This window comes from Lampris incognitus, chromosome 11 (assembly GCF_029633865.1).
Source record: "Lampris incognitus isolate fLamInc1 chromosome 11, fLamInc1.hap2, whole genome shotgun sequence".
Lineage (NCBI taxonomy): Eukaryota > Metazoa > Chordata > Actinopteri > Lampriformes > Lampridae > Lampris > Lampris incognitus.
The window spans coordinates 2,418,722-2,445,436 of record NC_079221.1 but is presented as its reverse complement, the minus strand read 5'-3'; the positions used below and the strand labels follow the sequence as shown (position 1 = coordinate 2,445,436).

Genomic DNA, 26,715 nt, shown 5'->3' with positions numbered 1-26,715 from the left:
CTGTAGTCTACAGAGCAGGTCGAGCTGCACTGACCTGCTGCGTCCAAGGCCTCGGGTCAGGAGTGGGGGGCTTATAGAAAGTAATCAGTAGGGCTGTAGTAGAGCCGTCTAAAGACCTCCAGGCGTGTGTAGTTGCGAAGGATCCAGGCCTGCATAGGGCTGTTGTTACAGTACTCCACAGTGGGGCCATAGGTACCGTCCTCCAGACGGCTGATGGTCAGACATGACTGGGTGATGATGTGGAGGAAGGTGTGCTTCTGCGGGTAGCCATGGAGGAAATGGAGAAATGGGAGTGATGGAGAGAGGCGCTTATGTGGAGAAGGAAGTCTGATAATGACAGGTGATTTGTGATTTCTCATGCACTTTTTTGGTTATCCTGAAATTACGATAGAGCTCTTATCTTGAAATCATGAATCTAAATCATGGCAGGGGATCTTTCTCGGCTGCTACGACAGTTTGACCGCTATCTGTCAACTGCACAGGTGCAGCACAGCATCCATCTGTAGGTTCTCACTGCACTGAGATAGGACATCTACCCAAGGAACAAAAAAACTACGATGCAGTAATAACACTATCCAACCGACCTTACTTATAATCTACACCTTGAAGAAAATCAAACTTAAATTTATTTTTGAAATGCAAGATGCTGAGACGAGGTATAATTTGACTGCCGCCATATATCTGACTGGTGTACTGGCACGCCATTTTTGCTGGCGAGAACACAGCGAACAGCTCGCGTGTGGCTAAAAACCGCTGCTGAGTAGGTGGAAAGAAGGAAGGAAGGCTTTCTGTCTACTGTGGCTGTAGATCAGAGAAGCAGGAATATTGAAAAGTAAGTTATTTGCACCAAGCCCAAACTGACGATGAGATGAAATGTTAATGGCACGGCAGCCACCCAGGGTTCAGCGATACCAGGCCTTGTCTGTCAAGCTAGGGCTAAAAATAACTTTGGCTAGTGGCGGTGTTTAATTCCCGGTCCTATTTCAAAACTACAGGTTTCCATTGATGAATTATTCAATTTTTCATATTAAGAAAGTAACCAGAGAGCAAGATGTAATGACTGCATTTCTCCTCGGGTTTGTTCTGTGCTTGATGGAAAGGCCTCAAGGCTTCCTCCCTGTGTCTTATTCCCTTCAGTCAGCAGATAAGACGTCTCAATCGTTGATGGATGACACCACACACCATCTTATTCTCAATGTCTCCCAGTAGTAAACAAAAATAACGACATAAATTGTTAATATAAAGGGACGCTTCTTAGTTGTATAATCTAAAATGCATTGTGTCAATCAGTGGCGCTACAGAGGATTTTTAGTTGAATATTGTAAGTCAAGCCCCAAGACATAACAACAGTAATAACCAATATGGAAATGTAATCTTCAGTCTACAAACTGCCTTTAAGTCGTTCCGGGTATTTATCCTCGTTTTAGGGCTAGTTTGCAATGCAGAAATAAGACCTGAATATCCATGTGCTGTACATAATCAATAGTGCATTGTGTAACTGATAGGGCCGGTTTTCATTGGTGTGGCGCGAAGCATCACATTTCAACAGGGCCAAAACTGAGCTGAAGATTGTACCACATCTCTCTTGCCAAAAGGTTGCGTTTTACATAACATTACAACGAACTGCTCTAATTACTATCGACGCTAATGCCACAACAGACCACAATGGGATTCATGGATGACGATATAAGGTAAAACTACTGTACAAACATGGGACTAAAAACTAAATGACGAAATTCAGATGCTAAGCACCTGCAAAGCTTACCTCAAAATCATATTCCCACTTGCCCACATACTATATGAGAGGAGAAGAAGACTCAGCATATGGCAGATTCTTGGATACAGCAAGGTGCACAATGCAGCTCAGTGCAGAGGCAAAACGGAAGTGCTGATATGCAGCACCATCTTGTGGTAGAAATTAGCAATATTTCTGCAAATCAGACGTGTAGTCCACTGACTTCCGGTTTCTACTGCAGGGTCATACCAGTTTCCTGTTTGTTGGGGCATGCTACTGACAATGGCATATCTTTCACGATGCCTGCCAGATTTACCATGATAAATGTCAACGACATGCACATCAAGTTACGTCCACAATTATGAGGACGAGGATCCTCATAATTGTCAAGTCAAGTCAATTTTATTTGCTTAGCCCAATATCACAAATTACAAATGTGCCTCAGTGGGCTTTACAGCAACACAACACCCTGTCCTTAGACGCCCTCGTTGGATAAGGAACAACTCCCTAAAAACCCTTTAACAGGGAGAAAAAATAGGAAGAAAGCTCAGGGAGAGCAACAGGGGAGGATCTCTCTCCCGAGACGCACAACGTGCAATGGATGTTGTGTTTACACAATTTACACAACACAACATTGAAAGAGGATAACACAGTTATAATGGAATAATAACATTTATGAAGACTTTTAATTGTGGACGTAAGCTGATATGTACAACTTGAAGCTTTTCACCCGTGTGCTGGTAGGTGCAGGTGAACGTGTGTCGACAGTTGTGTGCATGTCGTTGACATTTACCCATGGTAAATCTTGCAGGCATCGTGAAAAGTATGCCCTTGTCAACAGCACACGCCAACAAACAGGAAACTGGTACGAGCGCTGCAGTAGAAACCGGAAGTCAGGGGACTACAGTTACGTGTCACATGTATCACTTTAACTGCAAAGCCTTCCAAGCACCAAGAAAGAGACAGCAAGGAAGCATTTCATTGCTGGGATGATTTAAAAATGTAAAAGACAACAATGAGAGCCTGGGCCATCTTTGCCAGAACAGGAGACGTAGACCTCACCTCTGCGTCATACTCGAACATCTGATTGCCCTTCATGTGATGACACTTGAGCATGACCACAGGCCCGTTGAGGCGGGAGACGTCGAGGCAGAGGTCATCTGTCCTGATCTCCTTATCTGCTGTGTATGAGAACACCTGGAGACAAGACGTCCAGCTCAGTGGGGGAGGCATCATGGTTAGGGCTTGAGTTCATGTTCCACAGCCCACATTTGATAAACAGTCAGAGAAATGTGTGTCATCATGACACTGGAAAGCCTCTTGGATGAAAAGTTACTTAAAAGATGAGCTATTTGTGTTTTCATATACACAAAAATGCTGTTGAAATTCTCCTGGACAAGACACCACATCTGCTGCTGTATAAATCCAACATCTGTCTGACACGTGAGCTTAAATGACATTGTTTTCCTCATGTATTCAGCTTCACCTCACCTGGTTTCCACCCATCCCGTGGCAGTTGAAGAAGCCGACCTTCTCGTTCTCCTTTCTCCCCATGTTGTCCATGCACTGGTTGGTCTCAACATTTCTTATCTACAGGGAGGAGGTACGCAGAGTTAAACGTTCCTTTTAACAAAACACGGCCAATTGAATTCTCAGATATTACAGTGACTGTTACAGTGACTGTTACAGTGACTGTTACAGTGACTGTTACAGTTTCCGTGTGGTGACAGTAACGAGCGCCCGCCTCCAAGCCGTTTCTGACTCTCAGTATTGCCTTGGCACAGACGTCAAGTCCAACGACATGTTCATGTAGTGTATGTAGTGAAACGATCAATCTGAACTTAAACCTATGATGACACAGGGGCGTCCAGGTGGCGTGGCGGTCTATTCCGTTGCCTGCCAACACAGGGATCGCCGGTTCGAATCCCCGTGTTACCTCCGGCTTGGTCGGGCGTCCCTACAGACACAATTGGCTGTGTCTGCAGGTGGGAAGCCGGATGTGGGTATGTGTCCTGGTTGCTGCACTAGCGCCTCCTCTGGTCGGTCAGGGCGCCTGTTTGGAGGGGAGGGGGATCTGGGGGGAATAGCGTGATCCTCCCACGTGCTACGTCCCCCTGGTGAAACTCCTCACTGTCAGGTGAAAAGAAGTGGCTGGTGACTCCACATGTATGGGAGGAGACATGTGGTAGTCTGCAGCCCTCCCCGGATCAGCAGAGGGGGTGGAGCAGAGACCGGGACGGCTCAGAAGAGTGGGGTAATTGGGGGGAAAAAAACAAAAAACTTATGATGACAAACACACACACACACACACACAGACACACACACACACACACCGAGAGAACAAAACACCAGGCACACCAACTCCTCCCCTGAAAATAGACGGATGAAGCATTTTTGAGGGAACAAACAACATGGGGTTGACAGGCTTTTAAGTGTCGACACGACAGAAACATGAGCTGTGCATGTAAGGCAGAGGAACAAAGACTTAAGTGCCTTTTAAAGGGGTAAGGAAGCGGGCCCGGGCCTATGACAGAATGCACAACTCAAGTCCTCAGCGAACAAAGGCAAAATGGTATCAGACAGTTACAGGAGGATTTGGAGAGCATTGACCGGCTTTATAAAGTCCAGTTCCTGCTGTCCCGTGCTGATGGGGGGGGGGGGGGGTGTCAAGAGTGCGGGTGTGCTTTTGCATGGTGCCCTTTTAGGACGCTCATTCTGCCCCTCGATAAAAGTGGAGCAACATTTGAATGTCATAGAATATCTGAGCATCACGGCACTAATGTCTTGTACACTCAGTCTCAAGCCCCAGGGGGGGGGGGGCAGTCTTATCCAGAGAGGTCCGGTGTGGGGGCAGGTCTTTGTTCCAACCAGCAGTTACACACCTGATCCCACTAATCGACCTGTAGGGTCTTTGCTGAGGAACTTGATGAGGAGACACAGGTGTGTAACTGCTTGGTTGGAACAAAGACCTGCACCCACACCCCGGACCTTTCTGGGTAAGACTGCCCACCCCTGGAACTACAGTTGTAGTCTCAGAGGTCTTTACATTCACATGGTGAAAAATAGGAGCTGACAGGGCGTCCGGGTAACGTGGCGGTCTATTCCGTTGCCTACCAACACGGGGATCGCTGGTTCGAATCCCCGTGTTACCCCTGGCTTGGTCGGGCATCCCTACAGACACAATTGGCTGTGTCTGTGGGGGGGAAGCCGGATGTGGGTATGTGTCCTGGTTGCTGCACTAGCGCCTCCTCTGGTCAGTCGGGGCACCTGTTCGGGGGGGAGGGGGAACTGGGGGGAATAGCATGATCCTCCCACGTGCTACGTCCCCCTGGTGAAACTCCTCACTGTCAGGTGAAAAGAAACGGCTGGTGACTCCACATGTATGGGAGGAGGCATGTGGTAGTCTGCAGCCCTCCCTGGATCAGCAGAGGGGGTGGAGCAGAGACCGGGACGGCTCGGAAGAGTGGGGTAACTGGCCGGATACAAGAGAAAAAGGGGGAAAATCCAAAAAAAATAAAAACTAGGAGACGACATCTTTTATTTTTAGAGCCTCAATCTGTGTCTGTCTACACTAAACTGATTTTAACGTTTTTCAGTGTATACCCACATTTGTTTGAATGATTGCAGTACCACATCGAACAGTTATAGTAATAGTTAACATGATACATGAATGCACTGCGAGGGTCATACAGAGGAGCCGGTTCTGTATGTGGCGCAGACATCTTACCATGCCTATCATGCAAGAACGATGGCGTTCATAGGTAGGGGACATAAAACCTAGTGGTCTGGTCCGCCGTGGTGTAGCGGTCTAAGCATTGGCTTGGTGTCGATGCAGTTGCCCACTGGGGACCGGGGTTCGCGCTCCGGTCTCGTCAGATCCGACTATGGCCGGGCTCGATGAAGCAGCAGTAATGGGCAGCGCTGTCTTCGGGAGGGGGGCGGAGTCGGCTTGTGTTCGTCACATGAATGCGTCTGTGTGTGTGTGTGTCGGTAAAAGCAGTGGTTCGGCCTGGAGTCGCCTCGTCACGAAAGTGACGAGGCGACTCCTTCCAGACTGCCAGCCGGAGAGATGCAGTTGGCGAACGCATGCAGTACGAGGGTGGGTGTTTGAATTAAAGTAGGGATCGATTGGCCACTAAATTGGGAGAAAAAGGGAAAAATCAGAAATAAATTTAGAAAGTAAAAAATAAAACCTAGTGGTGCTAAAAGTGGGATGACTATGTTATGGAGGAGGTAGAGTTACTCGGGCAAAGTCTAGTGATGAGTCTAGTCTAGTGATGTGGCACAGCACAGCAAGCACGACTGGACAATCCCAGAATCTCAGCAGTATGACAGATGGAGGATTTGACCTCATCATACAATTAACTTTCCACCGCCGTCAGATGGCCTGCATTTATCACGCACACACCCTCTTCTGTTGTGTGCTGCCTTGTCACACACGCTATGCTAGGTCTAAGCTCACCGACCCTGCACACATACTCTAGAAGATTAAATTCTGGTGCAAAGATCAAGTTTGAATCAATCAACACTGTGCGAACAACCCGTTTGTTTGCTCATCATCCCGGATCAATAAGAAAAGCAAGAGGTGTTTGCCTTTTTCTTTTTTCCAAGTTTGTTCAGCCTTCGCTGCATCCTGACACTCTCAAATTGATCCAGCAGAGCCTTTGTGTTGTTGGCATACACTATTAGTAGCAACAATGCTGAACGCACCACTATGGAACAAAGCGCTCTCTGACTCGCTGCTGTGGGGAACATGGTGTAGCCGCTGTATTATGTGGAGTTCGGAGAACAGAGAACAAGAGATGCTTCATACTTCACCAAGTGAGTAGTATCTCCTTGGGATCTGCGAGTCTGGGTAGATATTCTCCAGGTACCAGGAGAATGGTTTGCACTGCAAGGCTTCACGGAGGGCTTTACGAGAAGACACATCGCCGTAGTCTACCCGCACCACACCTGCAAGAACAGTAACAAGGCCGGGATTCAGACAAATGCATTATTGAACGACAGCGCTGAGTCAGAATTTACCATCGTCCACCGCAGTGCTGAGACTCAAGTATGCTTTGTTCAGATGAAACAATGGGCAGGCTCTCTCTGCTTGCACCCCCAAAGCTGAGCACGAGGGGGATCCTTTGTCTCATCATAATCATCTTATGCCATGAATAGCTCTAGGGCAGCGTTTCCCAACCCAGTCCTCAAGGACCCCCTATCCTGCAGATTTTCATTGTAACCCTGCATAGGTAGCCCTGACCACTCAACCAATCACCTCACAGCACTTAATTATTCAAGGTGTGCAACATCTGACACAATTCATTGCTGACTGGTTGAATAACGACAAACAGGTACCTATTCAGGGTTGCAAAGAACATCTGTAGGATAGGTGTTCCTCGAGGACTGGGTTGGGAAACACTGCTCTAGGTACGTCATCTGGCAATCGTTTGGGCTACTTAAGTGGTAACACTTAGAGTTTTTATTGAGCACTGTGTGAAAAGCCTCATGTGTAATGGGACTTTGTACAGGAAATGAGTGTCACAGCACGTTTAACGTTCGTCGATTATCAACCATACTTGTAGTTGAGAGTACGACCTTGGTGTGATTATTGGCGGGGAACTGGGCAGCAACTGGGCACAGACACTCACAACACATCAGACAGATGGTTCCTCCCTGAAGTGTCCCAATGAGTTGCTGCAAGCATGTTCAGGGAACAACGAGTGTGAAAAGGACACGGGAGCCACAGAACCAGTCAAAGCATGAGACCTACGGGACATGCAGCATCAACCCATCAAATCCAAGACAATACCAACAACACCCGCTGGGACTTGGGTGACTTTCAGCACTTTAATCAGGGGACGAGATGTGTGCAACAAAGATCTCTCTGCGTTTGTGTCTTTGTAGGGTCTGTGGACCAGATGTTCCAGATGATGAACAGCCACCTTGAACACACCATTATCAGTGCAGATGTCAGACAGGAGGAGAGAGGTAAACGTTTCTTCTGTTTTTTTTAACCTGTGCTGTCGGCAGGCTTGGCAAACAACACAGGGGATTTGTACGCCAACGTGTCCTAGACAGAGTTCATCTGCAAGACGAGGTCAGGTTCTCCACCTGCAAAGGCAGTCTTTATTAATTATCAACAACCGCTTATAATAACTCCATCCTTTGCATGATCTGTGGGGACGACACACACATCTGTGGGATGACGCTCAGGGTTTTTGTCATATATTCACAGCCACCACCAGTCCCCCTCTTCCGCATGTCTGATCAGCGAAACCACCGGTCAGCAGCACTTCCCCCCGAGAGGGCCACAATCACCACAAGTGAGCCAAGGAAACGTAGAAACAAAAAACAACATGTACCTGAGCAGACAGAGCCGTAGAGACAGGCTCTGACATGTGTTCCACAAAACATAATCACATCCATCTTAGCCATACCAGTTCAGGATAGCAGTTATAGATAAAAGTAAAGACCAACAAAAAAAGGAAAGGAAAGGAAAGGAAAGAAGGGGAGAGAGATGACTAAGATGAAGGATGTAACCCGGAGTGTCCCAGGGAGTGTGTGAGGCAGATGTTAGCAGTGTGTGTGTATGTGCATGTGACCGGTCCACCTGCGAGTGCATGGGATTCATCTCAATAAATCCTGGTGTCTGGGCGGTACACTTTGAATACGGTCACTAGATGCCACTCCCAAATTCAGCCTGATCGCCGTGCCATTTTCTCCTGCGCCAATATGAGAGGCCTGGCAGCAGCGTAGCCCAGATCATTCCCTCTAAATATCCTGGAGGTATGTTTGGTCATTGTGGGGCCAAGCTAGATGGAACAACTCATCCATCACCACCACCGCCCTGTCTCTGCACCTGCCAACGGAGAATACTAGATGGCTGCTGTTTTAGCAGTGGACTCTAAAGGAGGAGCGGAGGAGGAAGTCAGACTCACCCCCCGTAATATCAGCAGATTATGGACGATCCCTTATAGGTTGCCTAGCATCTAAAACACTTAACCAGATATCTGCAGGCCACTGCTGTCTCCTAAAGGGTAATCACATTACCAGGCCAGCAGATGGAGGTGCTCATCTCTCAGTCTGCACAGCAGTATTGCTCTGCCTGTGGTGCTCGTTCTGTCGGAGGGCTGCTGAGCTCTGTGTGTGGTCTGAGCTCCACAGAGCTGCAGCTTTCCATTAATAGATAAATAAATAAAAACATGATGACTTTAGGAACTCAAGCTCAGTACGGCACACTTGTAGTTGCACTTCTGTTTGAATAATGCGTTCCATAAATAAAGGATCAAGCAAAAAATAAAAAATAAAAAATGCCAGGGCGGACATCGCTGGATGTGGGAATTGAACCGCTTCGCATTCAGGACGGCAAAAGCAGCGCCGAATGCAAATAAGAGGGAGAAAAGGAAAATGAGAATTAAAGTCGTACCACGCAAGGGACTCGGAAGAAAAATGATGTGAATGGAAGAAAGGTTTTTTCCTTTTCACACCAATCTGTCGGATATAAGCTAATGCACTAGCAGGAGGCATATAACTGGCACCGAGGAGCCTGGTAATGTTGTAATGAAAAAAAACAGAAAGCTATTCGTGTCTGCTTTTGAAGGGTGGTGACGCATACTGAATGTTACAGCTATTAAACTCCAATCACTAAAACACATTTTCTCCTGCAGTTTTTATGAACGAGGCTGAGTTTAGGTAATTGCAATACAGTCGCCCGTGTGTGACTCCACTGTTCGCGTGGCGGGTGAACTGCAGGGATGGAGCGAGATGTAACTTGGGGAGAACAGCGTTGCCTCAGCGCCGTCTGTGCCTACCTGGTGAAATGATATAGAAGAAGTCTTTGAAGTCGTCCATCCAGACCTCAGCGAGGCGTCTGTTGTTCTTGTTGATGACTTGGCCTGTTCCTCCAGGGAAGCTATAGGGGGTAGCCTTCCTGAATACATGACCCACGTGGGAACATGTGACAATCTCCAGAGAGCCGCCACATTGCCAGATCTGAACACAAACAAGGACAGTGTGGATTCCAACGTGGCACGAAAACAGACAAATACAGAGCACGGCATATGGATAAACGACAGACACATGATGCTTAAACATTTCCCCCTCCATTTACGCTGTCTGTCACTTACTCTGAAAGACATCTCCAAGTTCTCTCCACCCCAGATGTCCATTCCGGGATCATAGGTTCCTATTTCTTCAAAATATCCTTTGTCAATAGAGAACAGACCCCCTGCCATGGTAGGGGTCCTACAAAACAAAGTAAGACAGGTTACACATTTTGCTTTTGCAATATTAGTAAGTTTCCCCCCACCCCTTTTTCCTCCCCAATTGCACCTGGCCAACCACCCTACTTTCTGAGCCGTCCCGGTCTCTGCTCCACCCCCTCTGCTGATCCAGGGAGGGCTGCAGACTACCACATGCCTCCTCCCATACATGTGGAGTCACCAGCCGCTTCTCTTCACCTGACAGTGAGGAGCTTCTCCAGGGGGACGTAGCGCGTGGGAGGATCACGCTATTCCCCCCAGTTCCCCCTCCCCCCTGAACAGGTGCCCCGACCGACCAGAGGAGGCGCTACTGCAGTGACCCGGACACATACCCACATCCGGCTTCCCGCCCGCAGACACGGCCAATTGTGTCTGTAGGGACGCCCGACCAATCTGGAGGTAACACGGGGATTCGAACCAGTGATGCCGTGTTGGTAGGCAACAGAATAGACCGCCACGCTACTCGGGCGCCCATATTAGTAAGTTCCTTTTTATCAGCTTCAGGCATTCCTGACAGACGCGATTCAGAATTTACATAATACACGCATATACAGCATGACTGATGTTCGAATCGAAGTCATCAGGTACAATCACCTTCCTCTATTGACTCAACGAAGACTGCTCTGAATGAAGAACACAGTCTTCTTCCCAGGGGTAATTTGCATGCAGACACCATTTAGACTCATCTTTGTACGACAACTGACAAAAGAGTTTAAAGATCGCTGAGCGAATTCTACTGTTATGCTTTGGAAATGACCTGGCTGATACATACTGTGAGAACCGAAAGGAACAACCACAACTTCTAGATGGATGCTATTTAGACTCCCCGTGCTGCTTCTGCACCAGTAGGGTCACTCAGATGGAGGAAAGGGATCTATAAATCTATTTCTATTTGCAGATCAAGACGGCTGCTCTCTTGCTAATCAACTTCAGTGGGACATTTGCAAAAGAATCCAAACCAGCCATGTCGGCTTTAAAGCCTTGTACCTTTCCTAACGAACCCATTCTTGGCTGAGATGAGACGCTAGAGGCAAACACTCGCTGAGATGCCTCGATAGGCTGCATTTTGTACTCTGATGGTCTGACTTGACTCTTATCATATGGAATTAGGCCAGGGCCTATCACGGTGTTTGTTCTCTGGAACATTTTTTGGACTTGGTCTCAAAGGAGGAGGGAACAGTTTTTTCCCGCCCCTTTGTGTACCTGACAGGAAGTGTTCTGTCCCCTTTGCGTCGATCCATCTCCCTCTGTGGAACAGGGTACCAGCGGAAATTCAGCTTCCAATTGAATCCACCGTAGGTCATGTCCGAGCCTGCCATGTATTCAAACGTCTCGTCACTGATGACGTCAATGATAGGACACACCACCGCTTTCCTGAGGACATAGAAGAAATAAGAAGAAAACTTGTGAAAACTCGATGATTCAAATTTGACTGTAATATGAAGATTGTACATTATTCATAGAATACTTCTCAACTTACCATTATATTTTAATTTAAGAGCCCAGTGCAGACTTTAAAAGTGATTAATATTTCTATCCAATCTGTAATCCTTCCCAAGCCCTAGCCAACAGCCCCCATTCAGCGTCTGGCTGAATAAATGTGTTGTGCAGGTGTAATGGTCTCGCAGCCGTTATTTCCTTAGGAGAATGAAGAAGTCAACATCTAACTGCAGCACCACACTCATTGTGTGGTGCTGCAGCTGCATGATGCGCTGCTCCAGCACTAACCCAGTGCACTGAGCGAGGTATCTGCCAGTCATTTCTCCTGACATATCTGTACGGGAAAATAACCTCAAAACAGAAAATTGCAGCCACAATTATTCAAGTTTATCAGCTGGTGTTGAATTCAGTCTGACTGCACGTAACAAATCATTAACACTGGTGAAACATTATTGGGTAATGCTCTCCGACATTTGACATATTACTTGATATGTAAATAAGAGCAATTGCCTGGATTTTTTTAGCCAAATTAGAGCCCCCTGAAAATAGATGAATTTCTTTTACAATAAATCGTTTTCTTGCTCTAATGAGTCAATTTATGTTACAAATTACGGCACGTCTGCACTCAGCATATACTGTGAATCCTGCAGAGGACTGAATCATTATGTGCGTTTCTTTGCTCTTGCAAATACTCCCAGACATCAATACATGCACAGGAGCATATGAGTATAATGGCTCCATAATATAATATTCTGTGTAATATAATACTAATTTCTGCCAGGCACCTGAGGCAAATGAATGACCTAAGATAAGAGATGGACTGATGGAGTGAACTGTCATCAGCTCATCCATTTATGAACTCAGGAATCCTCCAGTTTGCTCCGAAGGAATAAAAATGACAGCAGGCTGAATTGATTCCTTGTTGCTCAACAAATAGCAGTATGGATCAGGCACTTTTTCACTTGAAATGGACATTTTTTGATGAATTATTGTTTGATAATGTTATGTAAAGTCCAAAAGTTGTAGGAGACAAGACACTGATAGAACAGAATAGAATAGAATAGAATAGAATAGAACAGAATAGTCTTTATTACTCATTTTGTACATACATACAAAGGAAATGTACTATGCTTCTTTCTTTTTTTTTTTGGATTCCCCCCCCCCCTTTTTCTCCCCAACTGTATCCGGCCAATTACCCCACTATTCCAAGCAGTCCCGGTCTCTGCTCCACCCCCTCTGCTGATCCGGGGAGGGCTGCAGACCACCACATGTCTCCTCTGATACATGTGGAGTCACCAGCCACTTCTTTTCACCTGACAGTGAGGAGTTTCACCAGGGGGACGTAGCGCATGGGAGGATCACGTTATTCCCCCCAGTTCCCCCTCCCCCCACCCCGAACTGGATGCTGGAGCCTATCCCAGCAGTCATAGGGAGAAAGGTGGGGAAACACCCTGAGCAGGTCACCAGTCCATCTCAGGGCAGACACATTCACACCTCAGGACAATTTAGTAAGTCCGATTCCCCTGACCTACATGTCTTTGGACTGTGGGAGGAAACCGGAGCACCCGGAGGAAACCCACGCAGACATGGGGAGAACATGCAATCTCCACACAAAAGGACCTAGGACGGCCTGGGGTTTGAACCCAGGACCTTCTTGATGTGAGGCCACAGTGTTAACCACTGGGCCACTGTGCCGCCCACAAAAAAAAAGTAAGTCCAATTTTTCTTGCTGCTGGGACAGCAGTCCTGCTTTGAAAAGGAGTGCATACAGCCTCACCCTTATGTCCTCATCTTCCTCAGTCTAATCTCAAAACTAGCAACTACCGTTTGCTAGTTGCAGCACGGCTAAGGCAAAATCAAAGCAAATTAGATCTCAGCGTACTGACATAGCAAGTGAAGGAGCAGACAGGCAAACCCACCATGCCAAAAGACTTCCCACTGTGTGACTTGCCCTATTTGCTGGTGATGGTCATTAACAATAGCAGCTTGTACATATAAGGACAAAAACAACAGAACAAAAAACAAGACAGGTCTAACCCCACTTTAGACATTACAACTACGCACCATCTGAGCTCCATATTGATACCATTAAGACTGAGTAGTGCATCAGTATTTATGCAGAAGTCCAGCACTAACAGTTTATTGTGTAATTCATGTGCTAAGGGATATTTCTCCACTTAATGTAGCCTTAGGCTGAACAGGCCTGAAACTATTCTGAATACATTATCCAGGACTTTCCAAGCACATCTTCCATAACCTTTGCTTGGATATCCATGACATTGCATGACAGGCATTGCTCACAGGTCATATTACTCTGTGTTAACTATTACTAGAACCTTCAATAGCCTTTATTGATGAGCTTCAAACACAGATGTGCAATCTCATTAGCTCAAAAATCATAGAAATTGAAACTACTCTAAAAATATGAAATCTCAGTGAGTAAAAATACAAATTTATAACCTAACTTTACAATTACCTGTCACCTCAATAATAGTTCAAGGACATTTTTATGATCATTTTCTTTAAATTACTTTTACACCTTTCTTAGATTGGGAGTGATGAAGAAGGACAGGATTAGGAACAAGTATATTAGAGGGACAGCTCAGGTTGGACGGTTTGGAGACAAAGCAAGAGAGGCAAGATGGAGATGGTGTGGACATGTGTGGAGGAGAGATGCTGGGTATACTGGGAGAAGGATGCTGAATATGGAGCTGCCAGGGAAGAGGAGAAGAGGAAGGCCAAAGAGGAGGTTTATGGATGTGGTGAGGGAGGACATGCAGGTGGGTGGTGTGACAGAGGAAGATGTAGAAGACAGCAGGAGATGGAAACGGATGAGCCGCTGTGGCGCCCCCTAACGGGAGCAGCCAGAAGTAGTACTAGTAGTAGTAGTAGTGGTAGTAGTAGTAGTAGTAGTAGATTAGATAGTGATAGTGGGGGCAGAAAGGAAATGGAGAGAGAGGTAAGACTTGCAACAAAGGTCGTCGGCTGCATTCGTACTGGCAACGGTTGCAACATGTGGTATGCACTCTAAACATTCAGCTTCAGGGGCCCCATGATCAGTTTCTTCATTACTGAATATTTCTGCCCACTGCCGCTAAAAAAAAATCCATTTTCATTTCTTTTCCTTTTTTTATTATTATTATTATTATTATTATTATCATTTATTTTATTATTTATTATTGAATATTTCTGCCCACTACTCCTAAAAAACTCTTTTTTCTTTTTTTTTCTTTCCATTTTTTTTCTTTTTCCCCCATCACATCATGTAAGCCTCATTTCTACCATAGAGAAGAATATCAGAGTTGAGCTCTTTGGTGTTGAGCATTTTAGCATCTCTTACCTGTCCTCTTTAATTCGGGCCAGCAGAGGTTCCAGCCAGCCCAAAGTACATTCACAGTGGGCATCCAGGAAGGTGATGACCTGTCCTTTGGTGGCGGCAGCCCCCCTCAGCCTGGCTCTGATTAGACCTGAGCGTTGCTCCATCCTCAGGACCCTAACAGGTACTTCCAAGGTTCGCACATAGCTATCTAACTTCTTCTTCAAAAAATCTTAAAAAACAACGCACATACGCACGCGTGTACACACACACACACACACACACACACACACACACACACACATCAGATATTACAAGATGGTTCACTCCAAGGGAAGTTGGCTATGTATGGGTTGGAGTTATCCTCTCTGAACATTCATATAACCGGCGAACAAGCTGAAATCCATGAATTCCCTGATCCGTCCCTCCTGCTGGCAGGACTACAAACGAGGTGTAGCAGCCATTATCGCCTGCGTGCTGTCAGCTCAGCAGGAAACAGTTCCCACCCTTGTAAAAATGGCATCCTCAGACCAAGGCAAACAGGCAAAGGGCACAGGCAAACTAATGTATTAAAACCTACATCAAACTCTATGCTAGTACTGTTGGACCGTAATATCGATTGTAGAATTGGTAGATTAATTGTCCAACTGAAGCATCACTACATCGTCATTGTTTTTCCCCATCTTTTCTCTGATTTTAGTAGGACCTGGGTATGTCCTTCCCAGCCAAAAATTTCAACAGCGGTATGGAGAGTGTCTCCAACCATGGTAAAGACGCTAGTTATCATTATGTAACTGGACTCCACGGTCCAGTTGGATAAAACAACAATTTCTTAATGGAAGAAAAATCAGGCATCCATCCATCCATCATCCAAACCGCTTATCCTGCTCTCAGGGTCGCGGGGATGCTGGAGCCTATCCCAGCAGTCACTGGGCAGCAGGCGGGGAGACACCCTGGCCATCACAGGAACCCCAGGACCCCCCCCCCGACCCCCCCCCCCCACACACACACACACACATTCACACCTAGGGACAATGTAGTACGGCCGATTCACCTGACCTGCATGTCTTTGGACAGTGGGAGGAACCGGAGCACCCGGAGGAAACCCACGCAGACACGGGAGAACATGCAAACTCCACACAGAGGACGACCCGGGACAGCCCTCATGGTTGGACTACCCCGGGGCTCAAACCCGGGACCTTCTTGCTGTGAGGCGACCGCGCTAACGACTGCGCCACCGTGCCGCCCCTGCACAGCTCAGCATCAAGCAGGCGTTTCAGCTTTAGATCAGAGCTATGGTGTGTAAATGTTTCTTTAATAATTCACACCCAAGGGCTGGCATTACAGTAAGCGTCTGACCACCAACGTATCAATCTGGCCATTCACCACTGCCCAGCTCACAGCTCGTTTTCCAGACTATTAACAATAATCAACCTATCCATCCTGACAAAGTTTAACCAGTGTCCACATCCAACTATCATACGTCTCTCGTGATGGTTGTTTTTGTGCTCAAGTGCAGTGTACTGCTGAGGACAACTACCAACCTCTCTCGCTGGCATCGTCGACCAGCAATATCTCTGCTAGCAAGTGTCTGGGGGAGCGGTTGATGACGCTGTGGACGGTTCGCAGCAGGGTGCTCCATGCCTCATTGTGGAAAACGATGACAATGCTGGTGTTAGGGAGGTCATCTGGGTACACTTTGGTCTTACAGCTGACAGACAAACAGAAAAAAGGTAGAGATCAGCTCAGCAGATTTAAATACTGTAGAGAAAACGTGCAAGAAGGAGGAGAGTACAAAAGAGCAGAAAAGTAGAAACGTGTTAAACCCTGTGACTCGCCAATTACGAGTGAGAAAAAAAATGGTCAGTGGCAATTTACTGAAGAATATCTCCAAAAAAACCTAAAGTGAAACCAATGCTGACAGCCATGTCAGCATGTCCTTGGCTTAACTGTCACTGCAGAAGAGTGGAGGAAGAGGAGTTCGGGACAGCGCTGTAGTGGATGGTGATAAATAAAGCATGAGCCTGCATTGGAGTAAGGGAGGTGGAGGACTAGGACAGCCAGCATGGCAGTAGGGAGTGGCAGTGGGTATGAAAGGTGACAAAGGGTGACAGAAAGCAGTGGAGCAGACTGCAGAGCTAGCTTATTCCTCTCCATTCAAGGGGAGAGCGCAGATTGACACAACTAGGCCAGGAGGGTCAGCACTGCACATTAAGACTCCTCATTCCCTTGCAAGAGCTCTGGCTGGCTACTCTGCACGCGACTGGCTAGTCTTCCCCATGCAGTCCGTGACATTTTACCTCGCCAGGGTTTGTTCTGCATTATTTCGGCCATAACATTTATAGTAAAAGGAGAGGTCGGGGGGAAAGATACGGTACTATAATGGGAAGAAAATTTGGAGGAGTTTCCGTTCTATGCTCACTGCTTATCAGATCTACTTTTCAACTTTAAATATCAACTGATTGTTTGTGGGCTGCCTTGATATTTCTATTTCCACAAATTGATGAAGATATAAGTTTTCAAGTAGCATCATTACGACACATGAGACCCACACATGAATCAAAGAATGCAATAAAGATATTTATGCAGCATGCTTCTCACAGCTGACAGACAGAGACCTTGGACTGCACTTAATCAAGAGAGCTGTAGTGAAATCATGTTGGACTGGAATAAATAAACATGAATCACTTGGCTGATGCCTCTGCGAGGGCAGAATGCCTGCGCATATCAGCAGCCGAGATGAATGTGCTCATGTTTCCTGTAAATTGCTCTTTGGGTTTTCATTATCCAGCTCAAGTGGATTGTGGACGACTGTAAACAAAGCTTGGCTACCAGTCAACTGTCAGCCATAATGCATGCACTTAATGGGAATTGATGGATTCAGCACCAATGCAATGCTTGTAATTACAGATATTTTGACATCACATTAGGTTGTTAATACAGGATTTTGTGAGGACGATAATTAAAACTTCTTATCTGGTATAAATACAGTAAATCATGTAAGATGTAAAAAATAATTGAAGGTTATATATATCATGCTACTCTTTGGAACAGCACATTTCTAGTGGCGGAGGCTTTTATCCCAGTCTGCATCCCTGCCGAGGCTCTTCTAAAGAGAGTGGAATCCCCTCTTGTCATGCTGAGCTGTCGAACAAACTGGCTGGAATCCTGCAACCGATTCAACTGAACCCTGAAAGCCAGAGTCTAGACGCACACAAGAGCTAAGCCGCCAAAGTCTAGAAACATAAAAGAAGTAATAAATCAGAAAGTATCTGCTAAAATGTCACCTTTTTAATGGACTGTAGTGCCTACTGGTGTGTGATGGTGAGGTTTGACAGCTCATAGGATGTGGAGGAGGAGGTGGTGTATACTGTGCGTGGTCGTGGCGGCAATAGATGTTGCTCGTACCATGTATGATGGCGTGCCTGGGGAAAAGGTCAAGCTTACTAACCCATCCAGCCGCACATCAGGCAGACTCCTGTTGAGTGCAATCATGTCACTGGCCATCAAGTTGAACTGGTTAATCTTGAAGAGTTCCTTCATTTTCTCTTGGTCCTCCTTTGGGATGTTCACCGGCTTGCCCATCTCCCCTGGACCCTCGTGACTCCTTGATATCGCCGCTAGAGCATAGAAGAGAAAATCACTAGGCTACTGCCCATAAAGCAAATTCATTCTTGTTGTTGTTTATTGTTGCATCTATGGTGGGCAAAAGCTAAGGTCACATAATGTCGGTCTGCTGCCATTCTGAAAAGCATGGTTTGAATAACAGGGTGATTGGGGGGATCTGACCCCCCTAATTAAGACTTGGACCACCCCCTCCAAAAAAAAAAAAAGATGTAAAAACAGATCAGGGAGGTCGAAACATTTATATATCCTTCTTACCTGTAATCGTAAATATTATAATACTAGAAGAACCCCGCTACAATGTAGCGGTTTGGTTATCCACCCATCTTAATCTCCTCCCTCCTCTTCATTCTGCCAGCTAACCGCCTTCCTCCTGCCCCTAAACCCCCCCCCACTCCAACTCCCTCCCCCCAAATGCTCAGAATCATCTAAAATGCAGAGAAAAGTGGTTTTTAGCCATTTTTAGAAAATGCATATTTTGCATAAATATGCATAATTATTATAATTATATTTTAATGTTCTGCTATTTTTCTGGTCCTCTGTGGAACAATACCTACCACCTCCAAAAAATTGAGGATCATAAGTGCATTTTTGCAAAAATGCATATATTTTGCATAATGCCAAAACATTTCTAAGTCCCAGAACATTTTTTTATATAGGTGAAAAAATCAAATATGCTCAGAATCATCTGAAATGCCAAGAAAAGTGGTTTTTAGCCATTTTTATAAAAATTCATATTTTGCATATTTATGCATAATTATGCATAATTTTAATTTTCTGGGATTTTTCCCTTACTCTCTGAGACAATACCTACCACCTCCAAAAAGAATTAGGATCATAAATGCTTTAGTTTTCGGTCCCGCTATCTACACTAACTAACACACACACACACATTACGAAAATATATGAGTAGATATTTCCAATATTCATGCCTGGAAGAATCTTGTAATGCGATTTCAGACACCCCTAAAGTGGACCATGCCACCTCTTAAACTTGACATCAGTTGAACGTCTCGTCTGCCTGGCCTCCAGTGATGGGCGGACCGATTCTGATCGATTTTGGTCTGTTCCTTCGAGCTGTGACATGTAAACGTATCGAACCTTTGGGGTTTTCATACTTGCCAGTTTCTCCGTGACATAGTACTTGCACATTCGACAGCTAGTGCTGCCTGCCCCACGAAACTTCTCTTCAATGCGATCCCACTTGTATGTATAAGTTTACATGAATAAATAAAGATAAAATATTAACTCTAATGCATCGATTCAGGGTCCCACTAGTATGTAGGTAGGCTATGTAAGCTCAACACGATGTTACAGAAACGTCACTGACCAAACGATCTGCCGTTCTTTTTGAGGGGTAAGTGGCAGACGTCCTAGTTCGAGAGCAGTTCGCTCAATCTCGTTGAGTTTAACCTGCCGTCTGTCTCGACGAATTCTGTCGCTTCTCGTTCCCTCACACGTCCCAGTTCCTTCATACATCCCAGTTCTCATACGTCCCAGTTCCCTCATACATCCCAGTTCCTTCGTACGTCCCAATTCCCTCATACATCCCAGTTCCTTCATACATCCCAGTTCCATCATACATCCCAGTTCCCTCATACATCCCAGTTCCCTCATACATCCCAGTTCCCTTGTACATCCCAGTTCCCTCATATATCCCAGTTCTCATACATCCCAGTTCCCTTGTACATCCCAGTTCCTTCGTACATCCCAGTTCTCATACATCCCAGTTCCCTCATACATCCCAGTTCCCTCGTACATCCCAGTTCCCCTCATACATCCTAGTTCCCTCATAACGTCCCAGTTCGAGAGAACAGTTCCTGCTCATTCATCGGTTGCCCCGACTGCACCACCGTAGCGAGAAGTGTGTACTGTATGTCACCCATGCCTTATCATGAGATATGTGCAGGCTCTGACTCGGCTCGCTTTTAGGTAGACAAGATCTTTCCCAACATCCTTAAATAACACCCGGCCGACTTTATTGCTGTGTAGATATTGGTACGCCTCCGACTCCATCACAGGCAACGGACTCTACAACATAGCTAGAAATGCTGCCGTACGTGAGACGGGGCCCCTTCTTCACGTCATCTTCCCAACCATCTATTACGGGCGCCAAAGGTGTTGTTGTTTCAGCCTATTAGAGCTCCGTGAGGTGGCGCTGCCCCCACGTCAGTAGCTCGTCTGGCCGGCTGGGTCTTCATGAATGAATGAGACGCCCTACAAATCGCTCTAACAGTTAGCGTACCGTTACCATGGAAAACGCCGGTTACTGGTCAGTGACAGGACGCGCCGGAAGTCGCGCCCATAATTCACGCAAGGTATCATGGGGGCTAGGAATCATGGGGCCTAGGTATCATGGGGGCTAGGTATCATGGGGGCTAGGAATCATGGGGGCTAGGTATCATGGGGGCTAGGAATCATGGGGGCTAGGAATCATGGGGGCTAGGTATCATGGGGGCTAGGTATCATGGGGGCTAGGAATCATGGGGGCTAGGAATCATGGGGGCTAGGTATCATGGGGGCTAGGTATCATGGGGGCTAGGAATAAGGTGGATACTCTATCATAACAGCCAGTGGGCAGCTTTTGCCACCCGTCTACAGAAAGTGAAGTCACAAATTCTTCTGGACTTGGCGGTTGGCGTAAACTGGTTTGGGACTGGATCAGAATGGCGACTCAGGCAGGTGAAGAGGATGACGATATGGAGTTTGATGGCTGGTCTCAAGGTTCTAGTAGGAGAGGATGAGGAAATAGGGGAAACAAGCCAGATGTAAGTCAAAGAAGTAAAAGACGCTTGGACGAGAACAGTTCAGATGAAGACAGGAGAGTTGTTCGGCAAAAGGTTGTGAGGGAGAATTTAAAATAATCCTTAAATTCAGAAAAGATGATGAGCAAGTTCACCTTAGTCCAATAGCATTGTCAAGAGAATAAAAAAAAGAAGAAGAAGAAAGGAGGGGTGGAAATGGCTGAGCTGTACCGGGTTTCCTTTACACCCTGGAGAAAAAGTTGACCCCCCCCCACCCCCCATTGTCATTGTATAATTTACACTCTGCGAAATGTTATCTGTTATTCAAGGCTCCATGGAACGGAAATGAATACAAGATGAAATCCTACGAAGTGAACCTTGATGTAGAGACAGTGTGCATTCACAACAAAGAAGGATGGCATCAGGCCACTGTGATAGCATCCCCACATCATCAAACACTGGACATTGTGGGCACGCTTTCGGGTTGAGGTGAGGCTCAGCACATTCTGACATTTACACAGCGCAGGGGAGCATGACGGAGCTGCATCCATCCAAACTCAAGTCAGTGTTATTTGTACAGTCCAATATCACAAATTACAAATTTGCCTCAATGGGCTTTACAGCAATACAACATCCGTTGTTGCATCAGATAAGGAGCAACTCCCTAAAAAAACGCATTATGCAAAGAAATCAGGATGTGGCCATACTTAATTCTAGCAAAAACCACATGATCAGAATATAATTTCCAAATTCAGTTTGTGCATAGCTTAAAGCAAATTGTCACGTTGTTGAAGTGGTTGTTGGTTTTTGTTGCTGTAGCTTATTTTTCCTTATTGTATTTTATTGCAAAATTTCAACTGTATGTCAGTAAAGAGATCTAAATCCAGAAAAAAAAAAGAAAGAAAAAAACAACCATCTCCTGTACGTTTAGCCATAGGTGTAGTGGGCATGGGGGGGACATGAGGGACATGACCGATCTACTTTTCCTAACCAAAATTTGTCCCCCGTGCTTTTTTTGTTTTGGCCAAACCAAATCCTATTAAAACACAAAATGTAGACTTTTAACGGACGATAAACGTTGGCCACACCATGTGATTAGAATTTCCTGTACACTGTTGTAATGGCAGCTGCGTCATTCATTGATTGCCTGTCTGGGTTTTTCATTGGCATTGATCATGGTCATGAGTATCATGTTGTTAGCCTGATCGCTGAAATGAGAGCCTTTTTTTTGGTTTTTGCTCAGCAACACTCTTTTCCTTATGAGTGGACTCTGTAAATAAAACATTTAGACTTGTGTTATCGAGCCAAATAAAACTGAAGGAGCCTTCTCCCTGCACTCTAATTCCTGAGTCAACGGATAAGCCTATTTATTGGAACCAAGTTTGGTACATGGGCTGCAAAAAATATTTTATTCTATTTGATATTACATTATGTGGAACAGACTAGGTCTTCACTGGTAAGCTGAATAGTAATATATACTTGAATACACACGAGTATGCACATACAGTATATACAGTTTTAAAGGAGGCACCAATATAAAAAAAGGTGTGATAAATCCTATAGCATCTCGTCTGTGAATGTTCTCATTCATCCAGGTCATGGTTATCGAAAGGAGGTGAATCAAGTGCAGCTGGACTTGGTATATATCCGTGAAGACGTTTCGCCTCCCATCCAAGAGGCTTCCTCAGTTCGTGCCTTTCTGACTAGACCAAGCTAGTCAGCATAGCATCTCCTATAGCATCTCCTGTTCATTGTGTTTGAGTAGAAATCGAATGATAACAAATGAGCTTATGAAGCCGTAACAAACCGATCTTGTTCCTAGATATTCTGTCCCACTCCTGAAACGATGGCAACCCCCCTGCAATCTACTCAGCTCAACGTATCGCACTATGCCTGCAGAAACACCACCACTCCTGGTTTTACTGCTGCACAGAGACGGCTTCCATCTTCCAAGGTAAACAACCTCACACCGGTTTAATCTCTCGAGGCAATGATTTTCACAAAAGGTAGGTACATTAGGTATATGGCTCCAGGTTAAGAGGATTCCCTATTACCCTTGGTGGCAATAGGTTAGTGTCTGTTGGACCGTTAGCCTCAACTGATCCCGCTCTTTTCTCCACTGCTGATGCTCTCCATTAGGACATTGGCTTAGAACCTTGCTTAAAACTGCTGGGTTTGGCTACCAAGATGAGTAGGATTATGGGACACACTGCCCATCAAATGCATGCTCTTATCAGCCTCTCCAATCCATCAATCTATAGGCATGGGTCATTAAATGACCATGCATTTTCCAGAAAATTCCAATATTTCATGCAGCAGCCTGTGGAGGGTGCTTCTCTGGGATGAAAGTGCTAAATGTAAATGAAAAACAGACAAAAAAAACCAACCCGCAAACCATCTTTATCATGTCAATGTCATAGTCCTCATTTCTATTGAGTAGATATAGCTTTATGAAATAGTGATTTAAGAAATCGTCCATGGCCACTCCTTGCCAGCCTGTGAAGGACTACTGCTGAATTCCATGCGGAACAATCGTGAAAATGAGAAAAACTACAGCAAACAGTTTATTTGATTATTTTTGAAAAGAAAAACGTCCTTGCTGGCTGCACCAAAATGCAGGGGAGCGTCCTCAGGTCTGGAGATAAGAAGGAAGCGGGAGCTGTCATTCCCTGCTTACTGCCTTGCTGTGGTTCTGTTTGGCAAAATGTCAAGCAAAAGTAGCGTGGAAAGTAGGAAGAAGCCCTCACCAGAAGCCCCAATACGTAACAGGCAAAAGTACAAACAAGGAAACCCGACATACTTTTTGAGCCTTTGTTGTTCACATATGATAGAATATTCTTTCAGGGGAGGAGAGACCTGTTACTCACTGTGGGGTTTGTTGTGAGGTTGTTTTCTTTTATGTATGTCTTGATAGTTTAAAGGGAGCTGCTGGATCCAATGGCCTACATAGCTGTTTTTAGTGAGTGTCAATAATTCAACTTCTTTATGGACATTTTTAGTGTTAAGTCTTTTTCTTCATGTTGCAGCCCTCATTGATCCATTTTTATAAGGTTGGAACAGGAAAATAAATCCAGGTCACCAAAAACAAACCAAACAAAAACCAAATCCCACTCTTGGCAAAAAAAAAAGCAGCTTGATGTCCTGCTTCGTGTTAGTAATGTGCTTTATAGAGCAATTACGTTTTCTCATTGTAATTTCAGTGCTTTTTGTAATAATTTATGATGTTGTTTAATAATTCGCAATTATGTAGATTTTTTTACCCTTTAAAAGGTAGCACAGTGATGTAGATTTCAAGGCTTTTTTTGTGTGTGTCATTATTTATAACATTGTTTTTTAGTAATTTTGTATGACGACGCACACAGCTTTAACGTGTAGGCAGTGTGCACTCGCACATAAAAACATCGTCCGCCATTTTCAGAGCAAATACTGCATATTGTGTTCTTTCTTCCCAACCCCACGCTCGTCAGAATTGCCCATTTTTAAAATAATATACACAGTCAAGGTCAGGTAGAAAGCTTATAAACCAGTACAGATAAGGCCAGCCTTGGAAAACAAGTTTCCCCGGTGTTCTTGGCCCAGTAAACACGTATTGACCTCTTGACAACGAGCATTCATTATAAATGATGACCACAGTCATGTGGGAGGAAAACAGTGGCTTTGTGCTGAGGGCCAGCCATCGACTTCACCCACCCTGTGAGCCATTACCGTGAAAAGGTTCCTCTTCACACAGGTACCGACTCCTCTGGTATACTATATTATCACTTTGAAACGCTTTGTGTTGAACAACAACAGAGAGCCGTCAGCCCAGCTTTCCAGCTTCCTGTGCCATGTACAGCCGGCTCAGTCATCCAGCGTCTCCAGCCATCTAGCTAAACTGTTTTCATTTCAGTCGCTTGTCCGTACCCACAGGATCGTAGAACTGAGTCCATCTCAGTCCGGGGGAGATACTCAGTTGGACAAAATGCAGCAGGGCTGTAGGGCATTATTACAGATGCTGTAACTAAACTGCTTTATGATCATAAGACAAAACATATTGCAGCATCTTATAATCATGCACATTTTTGAGTAGGAAGTATTGCAATGTATATGTAAAATGCAATGAGCCGAGTTTGCTAATGGTTGAGCCGGCAACCCTGACTTGAAAGCAATTTTGTCTGAAGTTGCTATATTTTCCAGCGACGAGATTAGGGGTGCCTTAATTTGCAGCCTCTTTGAATAAGATCAATTAGCCGGAAAACTGTACGCATTCAAATAAACTGCTAATTAATTAGGTTTATGCGTGATCTTCGTTTATGTGCCGTTGCACCATGCAGATTCTGTTGCTCTTTCAGTTTCAGCATCAAAGGGGCGAATATGGATTTCTCAACCACATTCCCTTCAGACTTAGAGTGTGTGCCCCTTCCAATATCACGCTTTTTTATTTAAAAGTCTTCCGAGATAAAAAGTTCAAATGTTTAAAATGTTGCCTGACCTCATTTATTCCCGCTTGCAAGTCTGGGAATTACACTCATCAAGACGGGGTGAAAGGCCCAATCCAGGTGGTAGTCGCCGTTGAGCTAGACGCCGCTCGAGTTCTGTTATCGGCTTCCCATTCCTTGGCTTCCAACACTCACCTCCAGCTATTTTCATGCTAAATTTATTTCACAGAAAAAGTCTGCGCTGCAGTGCAGAGTTACAAGCTCTCTTTTCAGGCCTCATCAACTGTCTTTTTCTCTCTTCCATCCGGAGCCTTTCAATCTTGTTCTGCTCTCTGTTTGTTGGCCTGCCAGCCTGACCCAGCTGGCAAGGCCTCCTGTATCAGAGAAGCTCCTGCGGGGCGCAGCACCAGAGGATGCCAGGCACGAGCATCCAGCGGGGCCGTGTTAGCTGCTCCACTGTTTACATTAACCCGCATTTCAAGAGACACCCTTCGGTATGCCCACCACTCAGGTCAGCGCTTGCACAAAGGAAAAAGAAAAAAGAGGTTCAAATCAAGATTAGGCGTTTCTCTATTTAAATGGTACGTCTGTAGTGGTAAGAGTCACCACAAAATGTCGATTTTTTTTGAAATGTTTTGTATTAAGGGGTCAGATATAGTTTATTCACTACTGAATCTAAATAATTCATAGTCTGAGGTAAGTTACTTTGTAACCTGAAAAGCGGCACGCAGCATGGATCGGATTCTGTGACACGCGGCAGATATTGAGTTTCCAAGAGCCGTGTTGTGACTGATCTCCTCACCTTAGCTCCCTTCACCGTCTCAACAGTAACACGAGCCCTCGGTATCGCAGTTAAATCAATATGAGGACAACTGTTAGGGTGAAACTGCTGCATGTGTTGCACATCTTCACCCGTGACAGGATACATGAGTGTCTGTATGATACTACCACGCCTTGCAGATAAGCGAAGGCACCGGCACAACCAAATGAAGCTGGGATTAAAGCACATTTAAAAAGGATTCTTTTCTGAAACTACTGATGAGTTCCTGCTCGTGAGCCATTTGTGATGGCTATGATCCATTGCCAGCTGGGTAAGGTACAGGCGAGATGAAATTCGACAAGGCCTCACGTCTCTGGGCGTTGTACTCACAAGCTCTTTGTAGCTCTTTGCGGGGCTGAAAAGGATCCC

At 45.5% G+C, this 26,715-nt stretch overlaps 1 protein-coding gene across 2 annotated transcripts in view; it reads right to left on the bottom strand.

Moving 5' to 3' along the window:
- Positions 1–71: 71 nt before the first annotated feature.
- The window catches only part of galnt13 (UDP-N-acetyl-alpha-D-galactosamine:polypeptide N-acetylgalactosaminyltransferase 13), a 29,388-nt gene continuing 2,744 nt past the window's right edge, over positions 72–26,715 (bottom strand). The window contains exons 2-11 of one of the 2 annotated variants that reach the window (XM_056289673.1): positions 18,192–18,360; positions 16,285–16,451; positions 14,765–14,972; positions 11,188–11,358; positions 9,850–9,967; positions 9,535–9,715; positions 6,549–6,688; positions 3,227–3,325; positions 2,798–2,932; positions 72–257 (exon numbers count right to left, since the gene is read on the bottom strand). In XM_056289673.1, the coding sequence (XP_056145648.1) occupies positions 72–257; positions 2,798–2,932; positions 3,227–3,325; positions 6,549–6,688; positions 9,535–9,715; positions 9,850–9,967; positions 11,188–11,358; positions 14,765–14,972; positions 16,285–16,451; positions 18,192–18,360 (1,574 nt within the window). The remainder of the gene's footprint in view (positions 258–2,797; positions 2,933–3,226; positions 3,326–6,548; positions 6,689–9,534; positions 9,716–9,849; positions 9,968–11,187; positions 11,359–14,764; positions 14,973–16,284; positions 16,452–18,191; positions 18,361–26,715) is intronic. The other variant, XM_056289674.1, reaches the window with a different exon arrangement.